Source organism: Taudactylus pleione, unplaced genomic scaffold (genome assembly GCF_031769625.1).
Source record: "Taudactylus pleione unplaced genomic scaffold, aTauple2 ptg000430l, whole genome shotgun sequence".
Lineage (NCBI taxonomy): Eukaryota > Metazoa > Chordata > Amphibia > Anura > Myobatrachidae > Taudactylus > Taudactylus pleione.
In genome coordinates, this window is record NW_028284832.1 from 1,473,297 (window position 1) to 1,499,987 (window position 26,691).

At 48.5% G+C, this 26,691-nt stretch overlaps 1 protein-coding gene across 1 annotated transcript in view; it reads left to right on the plus strand.

The window, feature by feature from the left end:
- Positions 1–26,691, plus strand: part of CPNE7 (copine 7) — a 139,262-nt gene that overhangs the window by 64,227 nt on the left and 48,344 nt on the right. Inside the window, exons 3-11 of the mRNA XM_088447360.1 lie at positions 9,434–9,616; positions 19,475–19,549; positions 20,064–20,138; positions 21,570–21,653; positions 23,584–23,673; positions 23,789–23,887; positions 24,929–25,015; positions 25,423–25,482; positions 26,501–26,634. Coding sequence (XP_088303486.1) covers positions 9,434–9,616; positions 19,475–19,549; positions 20,064–20,138; positions 21,570–21,653; positions 23,584–23,673; positions 23,789–23,887; positions 24,929–25,015; positions 25,423–25,482; positions 26,501–26,634 — 887 coding nt within the window. The remainder of the gene's footprint in view (positions 1–9,433; positions 9,617–19,474; positions 19,550–20,063; positions 20,139–21,569; positions 21,654–23,583; positions 23,674–23,788; positions 23,888–24,928; positions 25,016–25,422; positions 25,483–26,500; positions 26,635–26,691) is intronic.

Sequence of the window (26,691 nt, forward strand, 5' to 3'; positions counted from 1 at the left end):
GCTTTGATGGGAGGTAGAAGGAAGGGATGATGAGGGGGGCTGTGATGGGAGGTAGAAAGAAGGCATGACGAGAGGGGCTGTGATGGGAGGTAGAAGGAAGGCTTGATGAGAGGGGCTGTGATGGGAGGTAGAAGGAAGGGATGATGAGAGGGGCTGTGATGGGAGGTAAAAGGAAGGGAAGACGAGGAGGGCTGTGATGGGAGGTAGAAGGAAGGGATAATGAGGGGGGCTGTGATGGGAGGTAGAAGGAAGGGATGATGAGAGGGGCTGTGATGGAAGGTAGAAGGAAGGGATGACAAGGGGGGCTGTAATGGGAGTAAAAGCAAGGGATGATGAGAGGGGCTGTGATGGGAGGTAGAAGGAAGGGATGATGAGCGGGGCTGTGATAGGAGGTAGAAGGAAGGGATGACGAGGGGGGCTGTGATGGGAGGTCGAAGGAAGGGATGATGAGGGGGGCTGTGATGGGTGGTAAAAGGAAGGGATGATGAGGGGGCTGTGTTGGGAGGTATCAGTAAGGGATGAGGGGGGCTGTGATGGGAGGTAGAAGGTAGGGATGACTAGGGGGGCTGTGATGGGAGGTAGAAGGAAGGGATGATGAGGGGGCTGTGATGGGAGGTTAAAGGAAGGGATGATTAGAGGGGCTGTGATGGGAGGTAGAAGGAAGGGATGATGAGAGGGGCTGTGATGGGAGGTAGAAGGAAGGGATGATGAGGGGGGCTGTGAAGGCCGGTAGAAGGAAGGGATGATGAGGGGGGCTGTGATGGGAGGTAGAAGGAAGGGATGATGAGAGGGGCTGTGATGGGAGGTAAAAGGAAGGGATGATGAGGGGACTATGTTGGGAGGTATCAGTAAGGGATGACGAGGGGGCTGTGTTGGGAGGTATCAGTAAGGGATGACGCGGGGGGCTGTGATGAGAGGTAGAAGGAAGGGATGACGAGGGGGGCTGTGATTGGAGGTAGAAGGAAGGGATGATGAGGGGGGTTGTGATGGGAGGTAGAAGGAAGGGATGATAAGAGGGGCTGTGAAAGGAAGTAGAAGGAAGGGATGACGAGGAGGGCTGTGATGGGAGGTTGAAGGAAGGGATGATGAGGGGGGCTGTGATGGGAGGTAAAAGGAAGGGATGATGAGGGGGCTGTCTTGGGAGGTATCAGTAAGGGATGATGAGGGGGGGCTGTGATGGGAGGTAGAAGGAAGGGATGACTAGGGGGGCTGTGATGGGAGGTAGCAGGAAGGGATGATGAGGCGGCTGTGATGGGAGGTAAAAGGAAGGGATGATTAGAGGGGCTGTGATGGGAGGTAGAAGGAAGGGATGATGAGAGGGGCTGTGATGGGAGGTAGAAGGATGGGATGATGAAGGGGGCTGTGAAGGCAGGTAGAAGGAAGGGAAGATAAGGGGGGCTGTGATGGGAGGTAGAAGGAAGGGATGATGAGAGGGGCTGTGATGGGAGGTAAAAGGAAGGGATGATGAGGGGACTATGTTGGGAGGTATCAGTAAGGGATGACGAGGGGGATGTGATGGGAGGTATCAGTAAGGGATGACGCGGGGGCTGTGATGAGAGGTAGAAGGAAGGGATGACGAGGGGTGCTGTGATGGGAGGTAGGAAGGGATGATGAGGGGGGCTGTGATGGGAGGTAGAAGGAAGGGATGATAAGAGCTGCAGTGATAGGAAGTAGAAGGAAGGGATGACGAGGGGGGCTGTGATGGAAGGTAGAAGGAAGGAATGATGAGGGGGGCTGTGATGGAAGGTAGAAGGAAGGGATGATGAGGGGGCTGTAATGGAAGGTAGAAGGAAGGGATGATGAGGGGGCTGTAATGGAAGGTAGAAGGAAGGGATGACAAGGGTGGCTGTGATGGGAGGTAGAAGGAAGGGATGACGAGGGGGGTTGTGATGGGAGGTAGAAGGAAGGGATGACGAGGGTGGCTGTAATGGGAGGTAGAAGGAAGGGATGACGAGAGGGGCTGTGATGGGAGGTAGAAATAAGGCATGATGAGGGAGGCCGTGATGGGAGGTAGAAGGAAGGGATGATGAGAGAGGCTGTGATGGGAGGTAGAAGTAAGGGATGACGAGAGGGGTCGTGATTGAAGGAATGATGAGAGGGGCTGTGATGGGAGGTCAAAGGAAGGGATGATGAGGGGGTTGTGTTGGGAGGTATCAGTAAGGGATGACGAGGGGGGCTGTGATGGGAGGTAGAATGAATGCATGATGAGAGGGGCTGTGATGGGAGGTAGAAGGAAGGAATGATGAGGGGGCTGTGATGGAAGGTAGAAGGAAGGGATGACAAGGGGGGCTGTGATGGGAGGTAAAAGGAAGGGATGATGAGAGGGGCTGTGATGGGACGTAGCAGGAAGGGATGATGAGAGGGGCTGTGATAGTAGGTAGAAGGGATGATGAGGGGTGCTGTGATGGGAGGTAGGAGGAAGGGATGATAAGGGGGGCTGTGATGGGAGGTAAATGGAAGGGTAGATGAGCGGGGCTGTGATGGGAGGTAAAAGGAAGGGATGATGAGGGGGCTGTATTGGGAGGTATCAGTAAGGGATGATGAGGGGGGCTGTGATGGGAGGTAGAAGGAAGGGATGATGACGGGGGCTGTGATGGGAGGTAGAAGGAAGGGATGATGAGGGGGCTGTGATGGGAGGTAGAAGGAAGGGATGATGAGGGGGGCTGTGATGGGAGGTAGAAGGAAGGTATGATGAGGGGGGCTGTGATGGGAGGTAGAAGGAAGGTATGATGAGGTGGGCTGTGATGGGAGGTAGAAGGTAGGGATGATGAGGGGGGCTGTGATGGGAGGTAAAAGGAAGGTATGATGAGGGGGCTGTGATGGGAGGTATCAGTTAGGGATGACGAGGGGGGCTCTGATGAGAGGTAGAATGAAGGCATGACGAGAGGGGCTGTGATGGGAGGTAGAAGGAAGGGATGATGGGGGGCTGTGATGGAGGTAAAAGGAAGGGATGACGAGGGGGGCTGTGATGGGAGGTAGAAGGAAGGGATGATGATGGGGGCTGTGGTGGGAGCTAGAAGGAAGGGATGATGAGAGGGGCTGTGATAGGAAGTAGAAGGATGGGATGACGAGGGGGGCTGTGATGGAAGGTAGATGGAAGGAATGATGAGGGGGGCTGTGATGGAAGGTAGAAGGAAAGGATGACGAGGGGTGCTGTAATGGAAGTTAGAAGGACGGGATGACAAGGGGGGCTGTGATTGGAGGTAGAAGGAAGGGATGACGAAAGGGGCTGTGATGGGAGGTAGAAATAAGGGATGATGAGGGGGGCTGTGATGGGAGGTAGAAGAAAGGGATGATGAGGGGGTCTGTGATTGACGGAATGTTGAGAGGGGCTGTGATGGAAGGTAGAAGGAAGGGATGATGAGAGGGGCTGTGATAGGAGGTAGAAGGAAGGGATGACGAGGGGGCTGTGGTGGGAGGTAGAAGGAAGGGATGATGAGGGGGGCTGTGATGGAAGGTAGAAGGAAGGGATGATGAGGGGGGCTGTGATGGGAGGTAAAAAGAAGGGATGATCAGGGGGTTGTGTTGGGAGGTATCAGTAAGGGATGACGAGGGGGGCTGTGATGGGAGGTAGAATGAAGGCATGACGAGAGGGGCTGTGATGGGAGGTAGAAGGAAGGAATGATGAGGGGGGATGTGATGGAAGTTCGAAGGAAGGGATGACAAGGGGGGCTGTAATGGGAGTAAAAGCAAGGGATGATGAGAGGGGCTATGATGGGGGGTAGAAGGAAGGGATGATGAGCGGGGCTGTGATAGGAGGTAGATGGAAGGGATGACGAGGGGGGCTGTGATGGGAGGTCGAAGGAAGGGATGATGAGGGGGGCTGTGATGGGAGGTAAAAGGAAGGGATGATCAGGGGACTGTGTTGGGAGGTATCAGTAAGGGATGATGAGGGGGGGCTGAAATGGGAGGTAGAAGGAAGGGATGACTAGGGGGGCTGTGATGGGAGGTAGAAGGAAGGGATGATGAGGGGGCTGTGATGGGAGGTAAAAGGAAGGGATGATTAGAGGGGCTGTGATGGGAGGTAGAAGGAAGGGATGATGAGAGGGGCTTTGATGGGAGGTAGAAGGAAGGGATGATGAGGGGGGTTGTGAAGGCAGGTAGAAGGAAGGGATGATGAGGGGGGCTGTGATGGGAGGTAGAAGGAAGGGATGATGAGAGGGGCTGTGATGGGAGGTAAAAGGAAGGGATGATGAGGGGACTATGTTGGGAGGTATCATTAAGGGATGACGAGGGGCTGTGATGGGAGGTATCAGTAAGGGATGACGCGGGGGGCTGTGATGAGAGGTAGAAGGAAGGGATGATGGGGGCTGTGATGGGAGGTAGAAGGAAGGGATGACGAGGGGGGCTGTGATGGGAGGTAGAAGGAAGGGATGATGAGGGGGGCTGTGATGGGAGGTAGAAGGAAGGGATGATAAGAGGGGCTGTTATAGGAAGTAGAAGGAAGGGATGACGAGGGGGCTGTGATGGAAGGTAGAAGGAAGGAATGATGAGGGGGGCTGTGATGGAAGGTAGAAGGAAGGGATGATGAGGGGGCTGTAATGGAAGGTAGAAGGAAGGGATGATGAGGGGGCTGTAATGGAAGGTAGAAGGAAGGGATGACAAGGGTAGCTGTGATGGGAGGTAGAAGGAAGGGATGACGAGGGGGGTTGTGATGGGAGGTAGAAGGAAGGGATGACGAGGGTGGCTGTAATGGGAGGTAGAAGGAAGGGATGACGAGAGGGGCTGTGATGGGAGGTAGAAATAAGGGATGACGAGAGGGGGGCCGTGATGGGAGGTAGAAGGAAGGGATGATGAGAGGGGCTGTGATGGGAGGTAGAAGGAAGGGATGACGAGAGGGGTCGTGATTGAAGGAATGACGAGAGGGGCTGTGATGGAAGGTAGAAGGAAGGAATGATGAGGGGGCTGTGATGGGAGGTAGAAGGAAGGGATGATGAGGGGGGCTGTGATGGGAACTAGAAGGAAGGGATTATGAGGGGGTCTGTGATTGAAGGAATGACGAGAGGGGCTGTGATGGAAGTTAGAAGGAAGGAATGATGAGGGGGCTGTGATGGGAGGTAAAAGGAAGGGATGATGAGAGGGGCTGTGATGGGAGGTAGAAGGAAGGGATCATGAGGGGGGCTGTGATGGGAGATAGAAGGAAGGGATGATGAGAGGGGCTGTGATGGGAGGTAGAAGGAAGGAATGACATGGGGGGCTGTGATGGGAGGTAGAAGGATGGGATGATGAGGGGGGCTGTGATGGGAGGTAGAAGGAAGGGATGATGAGGGGGGCTGTGATGGGAGGTAAAAGGAAGGGATGATGAGGGGGTTGTGTTGGGAGGTATCAGTAAGGGATGACGAGGGGGGCTGTGATGGGAGGTAGAATGAAGGCATGATGAGAGGGGCTGTGATGGGAGGTAGAAGGAAGGAATGATGAGGGGGCTGTGATGGAAGGTAGAAGGAAGGGATGACAAGGGGGGCTGTGATGGGAGGTAAAAGGAAGGGATGATGTGAGGGGCTGTGATGGGACGTAGAAGGAAGGGATGATGAGAGGGTCTGTAATAGTAGGTAGAAGGGATGATGAGGGGTGCTGTGATGGGAGGTAGGAGGAAGGGATGATAAGGGGGGCTGTGATTGGAGGTAAAAGGGTAGATGAGCGGGGCTGTGATGGGAGGTAAAAGGAAGGGATGATGAGGGGGATGTATTGGGAGGTATCAGTAAGGGATGATGAGGGGGGCTGTGATGGGAGGTAGAAAGAAGGCATGACAAGAGGGGCTGTGATGGGAGGTAGAAGGAAGGCATGATGAGAGGGGCTGTGATGGGAGGTAGAAGGAAGGGATGATGAGAGGGGCTGTGATGGGAGGTAGAAAGAAGGCATGACGAGAGGGGCTGTGATGGGAGGTAGAAGGAAGGGATGATGAGGGGGGCTGTGATGGGAGGTAGATGGAAGGAATGATGAGGGGGCTGTGATGGGAGGTAAAAGGAATGGATGACGAGGGGGGCTTTGATGGGAGGTAGAAGGAAGGGATGATGAGGGGGGCTGTGATGGGAGGTAGAAAGAAGGCATGACGAGAGGGGCTGTGATGGGAGGTAGAAGGAAGGCATGATGAGAGGGGCTGTGATGGGAGGTAGAAGGAAGGGATGATGAGAGGGGCTGTGATGGGAGGTAAAAGGAAGGGATGACGAGGGGGGCTGTGATGGGAGGTCGAAGGAAGGGATAATGAGGGGGGCTGTGATGGGAGGTAGAAGGAAGGGATGATGAGAGGGGCTGTGATGGAAGGTAGAAGGAAGGGATGATGAGAGGGGCTGTGATGGGAGGTAGAAGGAAGGGATGAGGAGGGGGGCTGTGATGGTAGGTAAAAGGAAGGGATGAGGGGGGCTGTGATGGGAGGTAGAAGGAAGGGATGACGAGGGGGGCTGTGATGGGAGGTAGAAGAAAGGGATGACGAGGGGGGCTGTGATGGGAGGTAGAAGGGATGACGAGGGGGGCTGTGATGGGAGGTAGAAGGAAGGGATGATGAGGGGGGCTGTGATTGGAGGTAGAAAGAAGGCATGACGAGGGCGGCTGTGATGGGAGGTAGAAAGAAGGGATGACGAGGGGGGTTGTGATGGAAGGTAGAAGGAAGGGATGGCGAGGGGGGCTGTGATGGGAGGTAGAAGGAAGGGATGACGAGGGGGGCTGTAATGGGAGGTAGAAGAAGGGATGACTAGAGGGTCTGTGATGGGAAGTAGAAATAAGGGATGATGAATAGGGCCGTGATGGGAGGTAGAAGAAAGGGATGATGAGGGGGGCTGTGATGGGAGGTAGAAGGAAGGGATGATGAGGGGGGCTGTGATTTAAGGAATGATGGGAGGGGCTGTGATGGAAGGTAGAAGGAAGGAATGACGAGGGGGCTGTGATGGAAGGTAGAAAGAAGGGATGACAAGGGGCTGTGATGGGAGGTAGAAGGAAGGGATGGTGATGTGGCTGTGATGGGATATAGAAGGAAGGGGGGCTGTGATGGAAGGTAGTAGGAAGGGATGACAAGGGGGGCTGTGATGGGAGGTAGAAGGAAGGGATGACGAGGGGGGCTGTGATGGGAGGTAGAAGGAAGGGATGACGAGAGGGGCTGTGATGGAAGGTAGAAGGAAGGGATGACGAGAGGGGCTGTAATGGAAGGTGGAAATGTTCAATTATCAAATAGTTATTTTATTCTTTTAACTCTCCTGGGAACCTTCTCCAGGGGCACCGCAATATTTCAGTGGGTACAAAGGAAACAAGAACAACATAAAATAACTACTACTGTAGATACAATTGCAAATATGCATAATGAATTACCCATGGAACTATTTGGGTTTAGTATATAGTATGTATGCAGAAGCGGCAGTATTGGAGCCCAGTGACACAGTGATTATAATCCTGTGTAGGAGACTGAAGTCTTATCAGGGTTAATAGGAAATGACTGAAAATGAGAAAGTCCTGTTTGTATTGCAGGTGGTGAATGAAGTTCTGATTCCAAGCTCTTAGTAATTCCATGTGATGAGATCTGAGTCGGTGGGGTGAAAGGATCCAATCAGTTATGTTATGTTGAGCATAAACCAGGCTGCTATTCCCCTTGTGATTCGAGCACCTTGTTAATGTATTTCATAACTCTCATTTGGATTCTTGTGAAAATAAAACATTGATTTTGGATGAGCTCTGACTTTCCAGGTTGATTACTGTATTTTTTTTTTTTACAGATTTATTCCTCGCTCTCCTCTCACATTGTAAGGACTCTAGTGATGGGGTTATATGTAATGTCTGGGAGAGAATTCCAGATTTCTGTCTATTATAGAAATGTTTTTGACAATTACGATTTGTCACGAACACAGTACTTTAATCTCAGGTTTAAGGGCCACTCTGTGTGACAAGATGGAGGATGCTTGGCCTGGGTAAAAGTATATTCAAGTTTCACTGTAGAGAAGGTTTCTGCTTAGACTTATTACCGCCATTAACCCTGTTTGGATCTGTAGACGTGTAGTGTAGTGATCACATCTTGTGTGGGTTCCCCTGTTGTTTAGGGATGACATAATGCTCAGTTTTCGCGCTCTAGCACCCAGCAGGTTTGTCGGGGAGATCAGATAGGGTTATAATAAATAGGTCCTTAAGGTAGGTAAGAGGGTCCAATATTATCTCAGACAGGAAGTGTAACCAGGGCCACCAAGAGGAATGTTGGGATTCCAGTGCAGCACACCCTGGCAAGCAGCATAAACTAGAGATAGCCAAGTGGAGGTCCAGTATCGATTTAGAAGGTGAAGCAATACACTAAAAAAATATTCTAAGAATAATATAGATATTCTAAAATATTGATGAACAATATATTGTACAGATGCAGCTGCAGCTAAAACCAGATCTGAGGGCAGGGTCTGCTGTCCTGAGATTCTCTGAGCAGCTGCAAGAGAAGTTCTTCTCTTAGAGGCCCAGATTTATCAACGAGTGATATTCTTGTTACCACTCGTTACTAATCTTAAATGGTGCTCCAACCAATCAGCTCCTAACTCTCATCTGTTTGAAAAATGAGCAGCTGATTGGTTGGAGCGCCATTTCAGATTAGTAATGAGTGATAACAAGAATATCACTTGTTGATAAATCTGGGCCAGAGAATCTTAAGCTGGGTACACACTGAGACTATGTCGGCACAATATGTAGTTTCCGGCCGAAACGCACCGACATATTGGCCGCATCGCTCAGTGTGTATGGCCAATATGCTCGCTGCCGCAGCCGCTTGCGACATCATCCGGTCGGCCTCGCTGCATGTCCAATGGGACGATATCGCAAGCGGCCCTGTTGCAGGTAACGAAGGACGGAACGAGGTATCGTTCATTACCTCGTTCTGATGTGTACCCAGGATCCGTCGGGCCGACATATCGGCTGGGTATAAATCGCTCAGTGTGTACCCAGCTTAAGGACAGCCTCAAAAAGATGCAAGAGAGAGCTGGAATGAGAAAAGCAGGTGGGTGGATGAGAATTGGATTGTCTTGGCTAAAATATCAATGCATATTGGGCTGAAACATCAATAAATCAAAGAAAAACAAAACAAAAACAAAGGAATAACGATGCCCATTCCTTGCACAAGCAGGTTGGTCAATAGCCAGTGCTGAGCATGCAGTATATTTGGAGTGTCACTTCCTGAGCTAATAGGAAGCCATTCCCCTACCTATAGTCCTGCTCAGATGTCAGGTGGGCAGATGGTGCCAGAGCTGGAGCTGCTGCGGGTTATACCAGCCATTTGGAAGTTTGCTTCGTAAATTGCCTGGCCCCACCCTTTGCATCATGATTACCGCTGATATAGATGCAATAGTCTGCCTTATATAACACCACAGAGACAGGTTTCCTATAATATGTCTATTTTGTCCTTAGAGACCGATATGTTAGAGGCAATGACACACATATCCATATATCCTTGCTGTCCTAACTTCTCTCTCTCCCACAGGTGGACCGGACAGAAGTAATCAAAAGCAATTTGAATCCAGTCTTCTCCAAAGTCTTCACTGTGGATTATTATTTTGAGGAGGTCCAGAAGCTGCGTTTTGAGGTGTATGACATCCATGGACATTGCAGCATTGGATCGAGAGACGACGACTTCCTTGGCGGTGTAGAAATTACGCTGGGACAGGTAAATGTAATGTATTCTGGGGAGATTAATGACTGATATTGGACTACAGTTGTATTTCAAGCCACTGAGAATTTTATTACCATTTCAAATGAGTGTCCATAAATGACGTGTGTGTCTCCCTGATAGTACTCACATACACAGTCCTGATTTAAGGCAACTGTCCCAACGTCTCACCACCAGCTTGGACTTAAGCCGCAACTGTCTCGTTCGGTCTGACCAAAACCACGAGTGTGCACACTATTGCTTTGCTCAGCACTCCAATTTGGAAATTCAAGCGATTAATAACTAAGGGCCTGATTCAGAGCCGCTCGTTCGCGCTGTGCGATCTCAAGCGGCCCGATGTTCTGCGTACGTGCATGCTTCATTCTGCCCGTGCGCGAACTGCACACTGCGTTCGCAACCCTCTCGCTCACCCAGCAAAGGCAGCTCAGGGGAATGAGTGACAGGAGAGGCTGTTTGTGGGTGGTAACAGGGGCAGGACACTAATAACGGGGGGTTGGAGATGCTAACGCAGGCGTGCCTGAGTGTTTCAACGCCGTTTTAGAGGCGTGTATAATTAACAGGCAGCGTCATAGCACACGTCACTTGCCATTTTTTTACACTGATTTCCTTGCAATGCTTGCGGTAGGGTAAAGCAACCGCAAGCACTGCGCTCACATCCGATGGTGCTCGATGTACCAATGTTTTATGACACTTCCTGGAGATGACGTGTGCTGGTGGGCGGCTTTGCCTGTGCGATTGGGCGTACGCTCACACAAGTGGCCACTCGCTAAGACATGGTGGGCGTGCTTATACCTTGGCGAGCGATCGCTTCCCGTGGCATCACTTTTAAAAAAATGATCATATGCATCTAGCGAGCGTACGCAGCTAGCGAACGGGTCTGAATCAGGCCCTAAGTATGTAGCTGTCATGGAAAATGCATCCAATGATTTCTGTGTCTGCAGTCATGGCCTGATGGTACCTTATAGGGCCCAGACATACAGGACCTCATCCAGAGTCGGTCGTTGCGGCCGCACGGTCGTACGCCACTGATGTTCGCTAAACTGCGCATGCGTAAAGTTCGCAATGCGCGTGCGCAAACTAGCTGCTACGATCAGAAATTTCTCTCTCCTTGAACACAGCCAGGTCGGTAGTTTGAGTGACAGAATGAGGCGTTTGTGGGTGGTAACAGGGGAAGGTGCTTGAAAAAGGGGGAGTGGAGATCCGAATGCAGGCGTGCCTAATTATGCGAACGGCGTATTATGGGAGTGCATAATTAACAAAGTAGTGTCATGGCACACGTGACATGGGAGGTTTGTACACTGACCTGATCGTAGTGCTTAAGAGAGGGTATGGTCAACCTTAAGCTCTGCGAAAAGTTCCGATGGTTACCGATGGTCTCGATTAATCCTTATATGGCCGGAGATGACGTGTAATGCGTATTTTTTGTCTTACGGCCGCATCCTCCCCTTGGTCAGCCAGCTAACGATCTGATCTTAAGGACGCAACTTGCGAGTGCATCATTTGCGTATCCGGACCCTTTTCCCTTACGACCGTGCGGCCGCAACGACCGACTCTGAATGAGGTCCACAGTGCCTATATATACAAAGGGCCCTGCTTTTTGTTGTTTTATATGGATGCCAAAGCCAGAACCACAATGTAATTCTGTTCTAATGGTGTTTATAAAATATAAATACATGCATTTGCTTTCAGTTTCAATAAGCAAAAACCCACTTTTATGGATATTTTATATAGATTTTCTGTCAGGTAGAATTAGTACACTAATGTTATTTTCTGAAAATTTACATTCTTCGACAAATAAAAAAAAAAAGATATAATTTGTGTGGAACAAATGACTACTGTGGCAGCCAAAATCAATTAAATTCATCCATAGCTGAAATCTCTAACTCACGTAGACAGGTTGTAGAGAACTTAAGGAGCCCATACACCAACAATGCCAAAATACGATTTCCTGATCCCACGTTATTTTCCCAGTTTAACAATTCTCCAGTACACCAATATGCACCCATACTTGCTGATATTTTACAGCGATTCACCGATCATCAGATCTGCGAATCGTGAAAGTGTCATACATCAACTGAAAGGGTGATCATTATACTACACATGGATTGTTGTATCATAAAAATAGTCGGTAAAACTGCTGATCGTTACCATATACTGCCAATCTAGAGCCACAATTGGCCGGCTAAATCCAAAAGTTCGATATCGGCGAATCTGGATTACCACCACTTTTTGGTTGGAATTGACAATGGCTTAACCTACCCCACTCCGTGCTGCCCGCTGCCCCAGTTTGCCCTCTCACTCTGCCTTTACCCAAGCCCCCCCCCCGATGTCATTAGTAATGTGACTATGCCGGGCAGTGTCTTAAGTTCATCCCAGACGCCCGGAGACAAGTTATAATTTGGTGCCCCCTGTCACAGCCGCTGACACTGTAATGTAGCAATTCACATGCAGAGAGGCTATAGATAGATGAAGGCAGCAGCTGATGGTCTGACATGGAGCTCCCCACTAGTGTATGGTGGCTTCTCAGGCGCTGGCAAGGGGTACCATGTATTGGGCAGCTGTGACGGTACATAGTTACAGCCCTAAGTGGGGTGAATATGTTGTGGACAATGGAGGAGGTGCCCCTTCATAGCTGGAGCCCGGCGGCAGCCGCCTCCATTATCTCCCATAGTTCTGCCCCTGATGCCAAGTCATCAGCTCTTACCTGCCCGGCGCTGCCCCTCCGCGCACTGCCTAACACTGTCATCCGGTCACTTGAACATACTGTGACCGGGCATATGTCTGCGGCCCCCTCCGCTCTGTCACCCTCCCCGACCCTGCTCCTGCCATCCGGTTGGTAAAGTGACCTGGCATACGTCGAGTCACTTTAAACTGCTCACTCCCAGCTGCCCCCGGCTCGCTCAGTCCTCCTCCCTGCTACACGGATGTAATTACTGTGCTGGTTCCCAGCCGTTCCTTATCTGCCGGAGGGTGCTGCTGCTGGCGCATGCGCACACTGATGATCCGGCACCGCCACTGTCTTTCACATCCCATCGCCATAAAGGTAAGGGTACATGAATTTCTACTTAACAAAGCTATATATCACATCGATCTGATGCGATATATAGTGAAAAGTAGAAATTCAGTTTTCACTTTCTTCATGAATAGACCAGTATGGGGCCTATTCAACAAACGATAAATGGCCGGTAACCATGTGGAAACGCTGGTTTCCGCATATTTAAGTTACCTGGCCATTCATCACCAGGGATCCGATAGACGGCGCTTGCTCTCATAGCCGCACTCCTTCCGGGGATGCGAAGAGGCATCCCAGCAGATCCCCCTGCCTCCTCCTCACTACCTCCCCGGTGGCTGTGCGCATGCGTGACCTTTGGTCATGCATGCGTAGCCGGGCCGACGGGGAGGAGGTAAGTAGCAAAGCTACATCTGAATCTGTGATACTAACCGAGGGGACAGATGCTTTTCGGAGCAGTTGTCCCCTCACCGGAACAATGATGAATTGCTCCGGTGTAATTATCCCGCATTGCGAGTTCGATACTTCATCATCGGAGGTCATACGACCTTCGATGATGAATAGGCCTCTCTATCTGAAAAAGTTTCCTTGCCGCAAGTCCAATCACTGTTGGCTTCTTTCTTTAATAAAATTGTTAACATAACACAATTTTTTGTCACAGTGCCGTCACAATGTATCCACTGCTTGCAGCTTTCAGAGAGATGACAGATTTGTACTGTAAGTGTGTGTTGCTGTTTTATTGGAAGCATTCTTGACCCTGCAATGTCTTTGAAACCTGTCTGTGTCTCCAGGGAGCGAGGCTGCTTTTGTTGACATCCGTTGTTATCTGACCCAACCACAGTTGTAGTCCCACACACTAATTTCTTCTTTCTTCATTTACGTCAGTCTCCGTACAAACCCACTTATCTCCGACAATAACCACACTTCATCTGTGTCTCCGCAACACAAATATCTTCACTAGTGAATTCCGTCCTATTTAAAAGCCTTGTGTACATGTTCCCTTATAAAGCTGGTCAATTTAACTCTAAGCTATCTCCTCAGTAGAGAACCTAAGTATCCATACCTTGCAATTATGTTGTCCAAAATCATTTCCAAAGGGTCAAGGCATTGTTTTTTCCCCAGATTTACTGCGTGTAGAAATTAAAGCGGTTTGTCTTTCTTCACAGCTGTGCTTTATATTAATGTATTTTTTTATGCATGGGGAAATATAATAAAACATCAAAAGCTGATACATTTTTCATGCAGGTTTAATGACCTTTCTGTACATGTTTCTAGCACATTGGAACATCTTTCCTACATATTTCATGATTCATTCTGATATAAATCATTTCCGCTATGCTTTTTAAATAATTATGTTTATAAATGACTGTTATAGACTTTGTTGTACAAATCCCACAGTTCTTCTCAGCCATAGATGCCGGTAAAGTGATACCACACATATCCGGGCTGGATAGATTTTAATGGCCTGTTAAAGCTGGACTGCTCTAAACAGAGGCCCTGATTCAGAGCCGGACGCTCTTTCAGAGCGCTCACTCTGAATCAGGGAGGTTTTTTTTTAAATGGAGCCTGCCTCCTGGCCACTTGCTAAGCTGTGGGTGACCACCCACAGCTTTTGCGAGCGGCAAGGTGATGGTCGCGATGGTCACGACCATCGGGGCTTGCGACGAGACCCTTGTGGTAGGGTCTCGTTCCCGCAAGCCCCAGTCAGCTTCCTGCTCTAAATAGAGCAGGAAGCTCACCACTGACACTTGTGATGTCAGTGGTGACTCCCACAAACGGCAGGCGTTCCTTCGGGAATGCCTCCGTTTGTGTAGCCACCCCCCCTGCTTGCCTCCAAAATGGGGCGAGCTGTCAATCACAATCGACAGCCGCCCCTTTTTGGTGCGAGACCCGTAGCGAAGGAGCGCCCGTCGCTGGCCGGGTCTCGCGCATGCGCACGCCGGAGGCGGTGCATGCACAGGGGGCCAACATCGACCCGCTTGCGAGCGCATAGCGCTTGCGAGCGGGTCTGAATCAGCCCCAGAGTCCACTGTTTCTGCAATCCAGAATGAATGGATGTCCCAGTCGGATGACATAGGGTGCCTTATTGGACAGCTACTATCAAAGTTTCCCTACCCTTGTTTACGTTCTCAGTGAGGTTGTGTCTAGAGCACTTCACATATTGAGCAGAAAACCACTGACTGCACTGATGAGCCCAGGCAGGGTGAGACACCTGCCTTGCGAGCCTGTTCCCATTCTAAATGCATTGATTTAAGGATTGACATGTAAACATTGTTCTCAGAATGGACAAGTCTTGTAATGGAGATGCTTATTTGCATATAATTGTGTCAGAAGAACCTAAAAAGTCTCCCTAACTATGTGTCCTTCCATGCAGGGTTCTGTAACCCACCCCAGCTTCTACCGTCAGATCACTATCTTTGCAAACAGAGCTGGCCCTGGGCCTACGCCATACAGGTGAATGCTCAGGGCCCACTATTCCATGGGGTGCCCAGCAGGCATTGTGGATGGCTAAATTCTTGCCTAGAACACTAATTTGGTCAAGCAGGGCCGTCAAAATCTGTCTAGGGCCTGGGTACTGGGGGGGCCTGGGCGTGGCCAAATGTGGTAGACGTGAGCACACCAATTCCAAAAACTTTTTAAAAATACTATGTGCGGCTTTGCACAGGGGGGCATTTGTCCCCACCCGGCAGCTGACCTTGGGCCCCCAGCCGGGTCCCTACAACTGGCCGGGACCTGGGTAATCAGTGACTCTCCTCCCTCTCTGTGCCACTGCGGTCATGATGTACACTATGTAGACAAAAGTGATTGGACATTGACAGCAAATAGATCAACAATATTTTATTGACGTCAGTACTTTGTAGGTCCACCATGTGCAGTAATTACTGCAGACCCCCTTCTTGGCAAACTGTCCACAAGTCCCTGGACAGCAGCAGGCGCTATGTTTTGCCATTCCACCTTACGTACAGTGACCAACTCTGAGACTGAAGAAGGTCGAGTCGGCCTAGAATGCACCTGTCACTCCAATTCATCCAACAGGTTCTCAATGTGGTTAAGATCTGGACTCTGAGCTGGCCAATCCATCTGGGTCACCAAATTTTTTTGTATACCAGTCAGAGTCGCTCTAGAACAGCAAGTGCATGGGCCTCCCTACCAAGTGTTCTTGTCATACCAGTCAGAGTCGCCCTGGAAACATGACAGGTGGCATTATCGTCCTGATAAAAACATTTGTTGTTTCCATAGAACTGCAAGTGCATGGGCCTCCCTACCAAGTGTTCTTGTCAAAACCGCCACATTAGTGGCTGTTTGGAACTCGTGTGCAATGGTTTCGCTTGCGCGGGGGTGTCCAATCACTTTTGTCTACATAGTGTAGGCATACATTTTTCAAGATCCTCATGAACTTACAGTTTGTATTCTGCATGATTTTATTATATTTTAAATGCAAAATTAAATTATTTGGGGATTTTGTTATTGTTATATACTATATTTATATTAAGTCTATAGTTTAAGAAATCGGAATAATATTATATATTATAATATGGTACTGTTTTATTGGAAGCATCATATTTCTCTACAAATCCTGCTAAGGCAGTGGTTCCCTAACGCCGCCATTGCAGTCCAGGTGTTAATGATATCCATGCTTGAGCACAGGTGACTTATTTAGTACATAGGACAATTTGGTTAAACCATCTGTACTCAAGCATGAATTTCCTGAAAACCTGGACTGTAATTGCGGAGTTTGCTAAGGTGAATGTTACACTAGAGTAAACTGGTCAGTTAGGAAATGATCCTGCTTGATTCACTATCGCTACCATAGCTATGCAAGTTTGCATTTAACATAATTAACTGTATACCTATTGCCAGCACACAATGAAGGCAGCCATTTTGAGGGTTGAACCAATATTCATGAGAATGCAGCCAGGGCCGGGCTACCCATGTGGCACTTCTGGCAAATGCCAGAAGGGCCAATGGCCAGATGGGCTGGTCCGTCTGCAAACCCCAGCTGAGCAGCTCCGCCTCCCAGCACTCCCGTACAGTTAGGCCACGCCCCATGACTCCGGTCACGCACCTTTTGCAGGAGGACTGCAAGAACTGCTTAGCAGCCCCAGTCCATCGCTGATGCAGCCGATCTGTAAATGAGTACAGTAAAGTAAAGTAGTGACATCTGAGCGTTGGTGAATAGGGGATAGACTGAAGAGTGGTCCAGCCCACAACCTCCACTATGAGGCAAAATAGCAGTCAAAATTTAGCATGCTAGTTAGCACAATAAGCAGACACCAAAGAAAATACTTATTAATTCTTTGGTGAATGACCCTAGTGCCTAGTTTTTGCCAACTGTAGACATCAAATTGTTGCCAGGGGTGCAGTCAGTTTAAAACAAAACACCCACCCTCCAAACAAAAAAAAAAAAAAAACTTCTACTGTTTAATCATAAAATAGGAAAATGACTCCAGAACCAGTGCAACAGGGAAAAAAAAATATATGTTTATTTAGTAATTGCATTTATATTGTCCAGGGCTAGCAGAAGATCTGTGGGCACCATAGGAGGTTACCCTTCCCTCACCTTCTCGAGCGCCTCACCTCTCTAACAGATGAGCACTTTTTTGTCACTCTTTCAGTGTTATAGCTGTCTCACAATAGATGACCACCTAGTTTTGCCTAATGGTAGCGCAGGCTGTACTGTTACCTATTAAAGGCATTTTATTTATGGAAATTGCTTATGTCAGTAATCATCAGGTATGCAGTGCCTTATGTTTGTGTTTGTTTTATTTAATGAACATTATTGTGGGCAAGAGAGGTGTAAGAATGGTCAGATGGTGGGAAGTCCTCCATTCTACACCTGCCGACACCTATTGTAATAACCACCCAGGAACCACCAATAGGTTATATACCATTTAAGTCTGAGGCATTGTAGGGGGATCATTGCTGTGGTACAGTCCTATTTGGAGTGTATACTAAGAAACGTTTACTATCATGATTTACCTTTATTTCATCCTCTGTGTGACCGCATGTTAAACCCATTATCACTTCCTCACACCCACTCTCCCAGCTGCACATTTTCTGTTATTCACCTCATTTACTAAAAGCTTTGCATTTTGTAGTGATTATGAAAAACCACTCAGTTCATTTTTCACGGGGTAATAGCATTTTCCCTATGTACTGCCCCCTCCACTGCCTTGTAGTGTGTGATTCCATCTAGTATCTCATATTTCACCCCTCCATACACACAGTAATACACCCTGATCTTACTGCCTCCATCTACCATCTGTCCAGCATCACAGCTCAACCCGTTCCATCATTACCCACACTTACCCCTCTCTTGCCTGCTTGTGCCTTAAAATACTGTTCTCCCTGCACCCTTCAGTCTTCACAAGCTGGAAAATCCATTACTCTCATATATAACCTCCTCTGAGCCTTTTACTCACCCACCACCTATTCCTGTCTGATAACATCTCCTCCAACCCCGAGTCCCACAGAATCCCCACTCTTCCCTCATGTATCTCATTCTGCTCCAACATTCCCACCTAACACATACTGTTCTCTAGCCCATTCAGCTTCGGTCACATCTCCCTGCTTCCCTTCTCGTCCTTTCCCTGAGCTCTCTAGAAAGATAGATCTGTTTACAACAAACACACATTCACCCTTAACTCTACTCTCTTACTGCTTCAACGTCTTTACAATGACTGAAGCTTGTCTCCCCCTTCTGATATTGCTTCTCCTGCAGGTCTTTCAAAGATGTTATGCTGGAATCCTCTTTTTCATTTGGTCATTTGAAATCTATTCCATCCACCTTCTTCTCACCTTCATAAGACAGTCATCTATCGCCCCACAGGCCAGTCCCCCAATTCCTTGCCAACTTTACAGCCTGACTCTCTTACATCCTATCCATTGACCTCTTCTTGCTCATCCTTGGTAATCTCAACGTACCCAATGACAACCCTGCCTACCCTTCCTCTCAACTCGTCTCACTTACTTCATCCTTTGGTCAATCCCAGTGGATGCCACCTGCCACTAGCCACTATGTACACTTGCTGGAACTTGGGATCTGCCATTTCTGTTCCAACGCCTGCTTCTTAGATGTGTCCTTCCTGCTCTCCTAACCTAGCCTATTCCCTCCACCCCTGCGCACACAGTGCTTCCAAACTGCCAAACTACTCGAGAGACTTGTATACAGTCAATTACTCCACTATCTCTTCTATCTTTTCTCTTGACCATCTGCAATCAGACTTCAGCCCTACTTCAATCTCTTTCTGTCTTCAAACATTCCAATATACCTCCTATCCTCATAATACTTTGTCAGTGTCTGTACTTCTGGCCCAACCTCTCATCCACTCCCACTAATCTGCCAAGGTCCCTTAAAGTCCTGTTGTTTGTCCCCTGCTATGTATCTCTTCTCAAGATGAATTAAAGTGCTCCTCCAGTACTACTAACTGTGCAGATGACACCCAAATCTCTCTCTCCTCCACTGACCTCTCTCCTTTCCTTTAAACCCATGTGTCCATCCTTCTTCCCACCATCTCCATTTGATGTCCCAACTCTACTTAAAGCTCAGCATGTCTATAACCATTCCATTCCTCTAGCTCCTACTCCCTCAGCATTACCCCATTGCCCTCTACATTGTTGCTCTCACAAGGATGGCCTGTTATTTCCTCTCTGTGATTCCCGCACCCTTGTTGTTTTGTATGATTTGTTGTACCAGCTTAATTGTGATGATGATAATAATAAACGGCACATTATGGACTTGTACAGACCAGTTTCCATCCCTCCATCGGTTCATCCATCCTCATAACTGTCCCCATTGATACACTGATCACTCTCTCTCAGTGTTCCTCTATTCTTCTTGTCAGATTGTTGCACAGAAAAGAATCACCAAAGGCCTGTTCTTGAAATACGGAAAATATGCCGGAAAATCCACCGTAACGGTGAGCAGTGATATTTACTTATGCTCTTTGGTTGCTTGCTCTGTACCTGTTTTAATGTAGGATTGTGCCTTGTATATAATAAATGATAGCAAATAATACCTCAGATTACAGATTGTCTGTTTAATGGATTTGCAGTCCCTGTTGTGCATTTGTCTATTATATCTTTACGAATTCTTGCACAGCAGTTAGATCTCACTTGGACGGGTTGTATCGTGTATCACAATTAGATAATTATACATCCCACCCCTATTCGCATACATACCTGCCAATATGCATAAATGCCGTGACCGCTCTACCAATATAGAGGTGTCCTGGCAAAGAAGCAACTTCCGGGTTTACAACATGTAAGTTCTACTACGCAGCCATCAGCCTAACGAACTCGTGCGCACTTTGCCTTCTCTTTCTAGCTGGTTTTCGTACTCATTTCATTATCTCACTTAGCTATGAAGCTACTTGTATGCGCTTGCTTTAGTACATGTAAATCTTTATTATATTAATCAACCCCTTCCCACAGGTCATTTCTGAGGAGATTTCTGGAAATAATGGATATGTGGAACTGGCATTCTGCGCTCGGAAACTGGATGACAAGGTGATGGACACAGGGTACAGCCCTCCCCCCCCCCTTTTTGGAGACAGACATGATAAATATAGCAATGGACTTAGAAGAGGATATACAGTAAAATATTACTACTTTATACCAGAGCAGACAGCAGACGTGTTTCGCTAGAGTAATAGGCTTGTACAGAGATATATTACAGTACAATATTTATTGCTCTAAAAACCTGAGCAGACATCTTCTATATCTAAAGTAGAACTATAGCTGTCCTCATATGATATCGATGACAGGGAACCATACTGACTGGTCTTTCCTTATAAAACCATGTAAACACAGAAAATAATAGAAGTTGCTTATTGCACACTACCATATTCCTAGGCTGGTCCTTCCCACATTCAGTCACTGAATTGGATTAGTAAACATGAATAAATAGACTGCCTTGTTACTAATACAGGATACAGCAGTTATTTTATTCAAATTGAATAAGTATAATATTAAACATAAGTCACAATGTAGTAATCCATTACTATATGTATTGTTGTTATCAGTACATCCTACTTTGAGAGATGTTCCCATGCTACAAAGCCTCGGTTGCAGGGCCGGATCAAGGTCTGTGGGGACCCCTATATACCACCGTTTCTTGTCACCTTAGGAACATTTTTTTTTCTTTCTATTCACCTTAATGCCCCTCTTGCAATGCCCACTGTAGTAGTGCCCTTTATGCAATGTCCCCAGTAATGGTCCCCTCTATGCAGTGCCCCTTATGCAGTAGTGGTCCCCCCTATGCAGTGCATTTGATTGCAGTGTGTTTGTCACTGTGTAGTGTGGACTGCACTCAAAGCGGTCTACACTACACTAGCGGTGGGTGCAGAGAGCGGACCACAGTGCAAGCCACCAACTGCACCACTGCTAGTTGGGGCCTCTCCATGTGTGGGGGCCCAGGGACAACCACCCCTGTTGCCCCACCCTTAATCCGGCCCTGTTCGGTTGATACCTTATATATATTTGATTTCTGAATTTGAAACGAGATCTCTTAACCTTATTGGGTTTAGTTCCAGATTAAAGTGTATCCGCTGCTCGCAGACAGTGCAGTCAGTCCTTTTACTGGATGAATCAACTTAATCACTGAAAATTCAGCCTAATAACTCCCTGGGAACTTGTGACCTCACTGAGGCATGAGGCACAGCGAATTGTAAGGCATAATGAATAGAATGGCTGCCACAGCTCTCCATGTTTAATATGTCTCCTGTAGGGATTATACACAGCGTGCTGCATATCACCTCACTTCAATCTGGTGTTATAGAGACCCCGTTGTTCACACAAGGATCTACCAACACATAACATGCGCTGCCCCTCCACCAGCTCACCCCTCAAATTCCCCATTTGCCCATAAGATATTTTCTATAATAATAAAATAATAGAAATCCTGTGAGCGCACAATAACCAGCCCCCTTTCTGCATTAGGACCTATTTAGCAAATCCGATCCATTCCTGGAAATCTACAGAGTGAATGATGACCAAAGCGAGCAGCTGGTGTACAGGACAGAGGTAAGATAGGAAACGGATTGGGGGAGAGAGAAGGGGTTAGTGTTTGGGGGAACAAAACAAATGTGTGAGGTATATCTGATCGGGATAAGGAGATGGCGGGAGTGGGATTATAGCGTGTGAACAGTGGTTAAGTGTTAGGAGGTCATGGAAGCAGTGTTTGAGTGTGAGATTGACGGGTATATTTACTAAAATGTTGGTATTTAGAAGTGGAGATGTTGCCCATGGCAACCAATCAGATTCTAGCTATAATCTTCTAGAAGGTGCTAGATAAATGTTAAGTAGCATCTGATTGGTTGCTATGGGCAACATCTCCACTTCTAAGAACCTGCACTTTAGTAAATATACCCATTAAAGATTCTATACAACTGAGGGCATGATTCAGACCCGCTCGCGAGCGCTGAGCACTCGCAAGCGGGTCGATGTTGGCCCAGTGCGCATGCGCGAGACCCGGATAGCGATGGGCAAGCCGTCGCTCCGGGCCTCGTACCCTTTGGTGGGCATGGGTGGGGCATGGCTGCCCAGACGGAGGCGTTCCCATGTGAACGCCTACCGTCTGGGGTCGGCCCCACTGACATCACAAGTGATGTCAGTGGGAGTGCTCTCGGCTCTGATAGAGCCGAAAGCACTCCAGGGCTTGCGGCAACGAGACCCTACCACAAGGGTCTCGTCGCAAGCCCGTTGGTCGCGATGGTCTTGACCATCGCGACCATCTTCCTGGCCGCTCGCTATAGCTGTGGTTGGTCACCAACAGCTAGGCGAGCAGCCAGGAGGCTGTTCTGAAAAAAGAAAAAAGACCGGTCCTGATTCAGAGTGAGCGCTCTGTCAGAGCGTCCGGCTCTGAATCAGGGCCTGTGGGGGTCATTCAGACACGATCGCGAGGGAAGTTCGCTCGCAAGCGGGTCGATGTTTGGCGAATGCGCATGCGCACGACAGAGGGAGCTCCGTCGTGCGCATGCGCGAGACCCGGCGAGCGACGAGAGATACGTCGCTCGGGGTCTCGCACCAAAGGGGGCGTGCTGTCGATGGTGAGTGACAGCACGCCCCTTTTGGTGGGCATGCGGGGGGTGTGGCTGCCCAGACAGAGGCGTTCCTATGGGAACGCCTACCGTCTAAGGCCGACCCCACTGACATCACAAGTGATGTCAGTGGGAGTGCTCTCGGCTCTGATAGAGCCGAAAGCACTCCAGGGCTTGCGGCAACGAGACCCTACCACAAGGGTCTCGTTGCAAGCCCGACGGTCGCGATGGTCTTGACCATCGCGACCATCTTCCTGGCCGCTCGCTATAGCTGTGGGTGGTCACCCACAGCTATACGAGCGGCCAGGAGGCCGCTCTAAAAATTAAGAAGGACGGCCCTGATTCAGAGCGAGCGCTCTGTCAGAGCGTCCGGCTCTGCATCAGGGCCTGAGTATTAATTAAGTGTGAGAGACGTACTCAGTATTTGAGTGTTGAATACTATACAAATGCTACATACAGTATCATAGGAGCGTGAGAGACGTTTGAGCACTATACGAGAGGATATGGATATAACTTTGCTGTGAGGTAACCTGCAAATATGATTTGTTTAACATTTCAATGTGAGGTAACCAATGAGTAAGATATAAGTATTGTTTGCTATGAACTTGTCAGCAAGTGTTTATTACTTCAATTGTTATTGATCATTTTCAGTATATTAAAATGTGGCAGTGTTGGAGTAAAGCATTGTGGGGTAGATGTACTAAGCCTTGGAGAGAGATAAGCACTAACCAATCAGCTCCTAACTAATTTTTCAAACACAGACTGTAAAGTGACAGTTAGGAGCTGATTGGTTGGTACTTTATCTCTATCTACCCCACAGCTAGTGAGTAATGGTGAGTGTCACAGGATCTTATGTGAGTGAAATACAGGAAACTGTCATTTACTCTGTATGTAAAATATTTTTTTTTACCCAGGTCATTAAAAATAACCTGAACCCAGTGTGGGAGCCTTTCAAGGTGTCTCTGAGTTCTCTGTGCTGCTGTGAGGAGAAAAGGAAGCTGAGGGTAAGCAACCCACCTCCTCTCTTTCCTTGTATATAAATCCTCTCTCCCTCTCTCTCCTGATTCTTCATTCTCTCCCTTATCTCACTTCCAACCCACCCACTCTCTCTCCCTCCAGTGCTTAGTCTGGGATTATGACTCCCGCGGAAAACATGATTTTATTGGAGAGTTTTATGCAACCTTTGAAGAGATGCAGAAAGGAATCGGTGGGAACAAGGTGAGGAAAAGAGATAGAACTCACAGGGAGCAGAGGAGCGTAGAAAATGGGGATGTGGGTTTTGAAATGGAAATTAGAGGTGGCGTCTGTCCTGGCATAACCGAGTTCCGAACTCTCGCTGTGATGGCTTCTACTTTGTAATAACACAGAAACTCCTGAGAGGCCGCTTTACTTCACACGTAGGTCTCGTTAGAAGACACAATCACACACGGGAGAGGTACCAGATGGGCTTTATTTACATTGTATTGTAATCTCTGTGTTCATTATTTAATTAAAAAAATGTTCTGATTGTTCATAGCAAAGCCACCTAAGGTTTTGTGGTGCTGAACTAAAGCAACATGCCTTTAATTGTATTAATAAGATAATATGAGGTGAGAGCGGAGAAACTAAAAGAGATAAGGACTAAATCATACAGCAATAAAAAAAGACACTCTATCCAAACCAAAGCTGGGTGCACACTTGGTGATATATGGTGAGTGCATCGGCGGGTGTATGCAACGTGGTTCACAGAACTATCAGGTCGGCCCTGCAGCACAGCCGATGCTTGGTGCATCTGCCTGTGTGTGCGGGCGACCCACCGCCCGCCCGTACACTTGCTGCAGGGACCGCCGACACTGACATCACAACTGGGCTGGCAAATTGAAATGCCCGCCCAGTTGTGATGCCAGCCCAGACACATCGAACAGCCGATTGGTAATTGTGTATAGTTTGCCAATCGGTTGTTCTGACTGCGGATCGGTCTGCTGACCAATCTGTCGTCCTTGAGTGTGTCCAGCCTAAATATAAAGCGGGTACGATAAGGTGAGCCTACTTATTAAATGAGGCCAGGAGGGAGACATTCTTCAAAAGAAGAGATGTACTAGAACACGAGGACAAGTGTCCTGCATGTGCCCTTTATGTGGCTGTTTCAGCAGTCCTGCATTTTAGCAGTAGACCCCATTATTATCTCTCTGTTCTGTTTGGCTGTTGCATGCTTTTAATTGCAATGCTCTATAACAGAAGTCCTGGTCTCCGCTCAGTGCCGGCATCTCCTCTCCTTAGGTGCAATGGGACTGTGTGAATCCTAAGTACAAAATAAAAAAGAGGAACTACAAAAACTCCGGAGTGGTTATACTGTCTGATCTAAAGGTAACAAAATCTGTCTGACTTTGCACGTTCTCAAATGTAGTCAATGTACTAGTACTGTATGCACGGGGGAAAGGTGGGGGGGGGCATTTACTGTATACTGTATGCACGGGGGAAAGGTGGGGGGGGACATTTACTGTATACTGTATGCACGGGGAAAGGTGGCGGGGGACATTTGCTGTATACTGTATGCACGGGGGAAAGGTGGGGGGGGCATTTACTGTATACTGTAAGAACGGGGGAAAGGTGGGGGGGGCATTTACTGTATACTGTATGCACGGGGGAAAGGTGGGGGGGGGCATTTACTGTATACTGTATGCTGCAAATCTGAGCTCAGTGTGCAGTCTGTCTATGCAAACCTGTATACATTGTACACCTGCGCCTAATGTTTGTCTCCTACTTCATAACAGATACACAGAGTTTATTCCTTCCTTGATTATATTATGGGCGGATGTCAAATTCACTTTACTGTAAGTAGTCATTTTATTTCCACTGTATTCTCAATAGTCTATAGTTGTTGTTTTGTGTTGCTTCCTGACCAACTAGTCAGGGCCAGATTAATAATGGAGCAGACTACAGCCCCAGGCCATCCCCTACAAATAGGCCCACCATTATGAGAGTATGATCATGAGCAGGCACCCAGCTGGCCACATGGCCGTCCATAAATCCTAAGTGTTAACGTTGTATTTTCATTTTCCTCACAAAATGCTGCAATTTTTCTATATTTATGCATTTTGGGAGACATTGGGGCTGATAGTGTAGGGGTGTACACGCCCACATGGCACTGACCACACCCATATAGCACTGGTCACACCCACACAGCACTGGTCACACCCACACAGCACTGGCCACACCCACACAGAACGCAGGTCCATTTCTCAAACTGCAGATGCTGGCTTTTAGGGCATGCTGACACTTGCAGTTGCACCACAACCGGGGCCGTAGAGAGCCGCAGCGGGCCCAGGTACAGAGGGGGGCGTGGGCTAATCGCGGGAGGCGTGGCCATGCCCTCTCGAGCCAAAAAAAAATAAAAAATTTTGCAGCGCAGCGGAGTGGGGCGCTGTAAGCCCCTCAGCCCGGCGCAAAGCCAGTGGGACGAGCAGTCTCCCACTGCAGCTCAGCACGCGCTGTGGGCTGGGTTGCTGAGAGAGAGAGAAGGGAGGGGGGAGCGGCGCCGGACCCGGGCCCCCTCCGGGCTCCTCAGGAAGCCCGGGCCTGGGTAACCTGTACTCGCTCCCCCCCCCTCTCGGCACCCCTGACCACAACTGGAGAGCCATAAATAGCCATAAATTGCATAATCCTGGAATAATACATTCAGTAACTGTACCTTTCATAAATACTTTACTTATACTGAAACTGGAATTAGTATCCTAGTAAACACTTTGCACAGCAATCCTGCACAAAGGCAACACAGCAAATACATTTGTAGCCTTCATGTCTGTAACATGCGTGTACTAACCTCTTTAACTGTCTGTCTCTTCTTTTAAGGTGGCCATAGACTTTACAGCCTCCAACGGTGACCCCCGAAATAGCTGCTCCCTCCATTATATTAACCCCTACCAGCCCAACGAGTATTTAAAGGCCTTAGTCGCCGTGGGAGAAATCTGCCAAGACTATGACAGGTGTACTGCCTCCCCTCCCCCTCCTCTTCCATCTGTGTCCTGTTTGTGTTTTGGGGT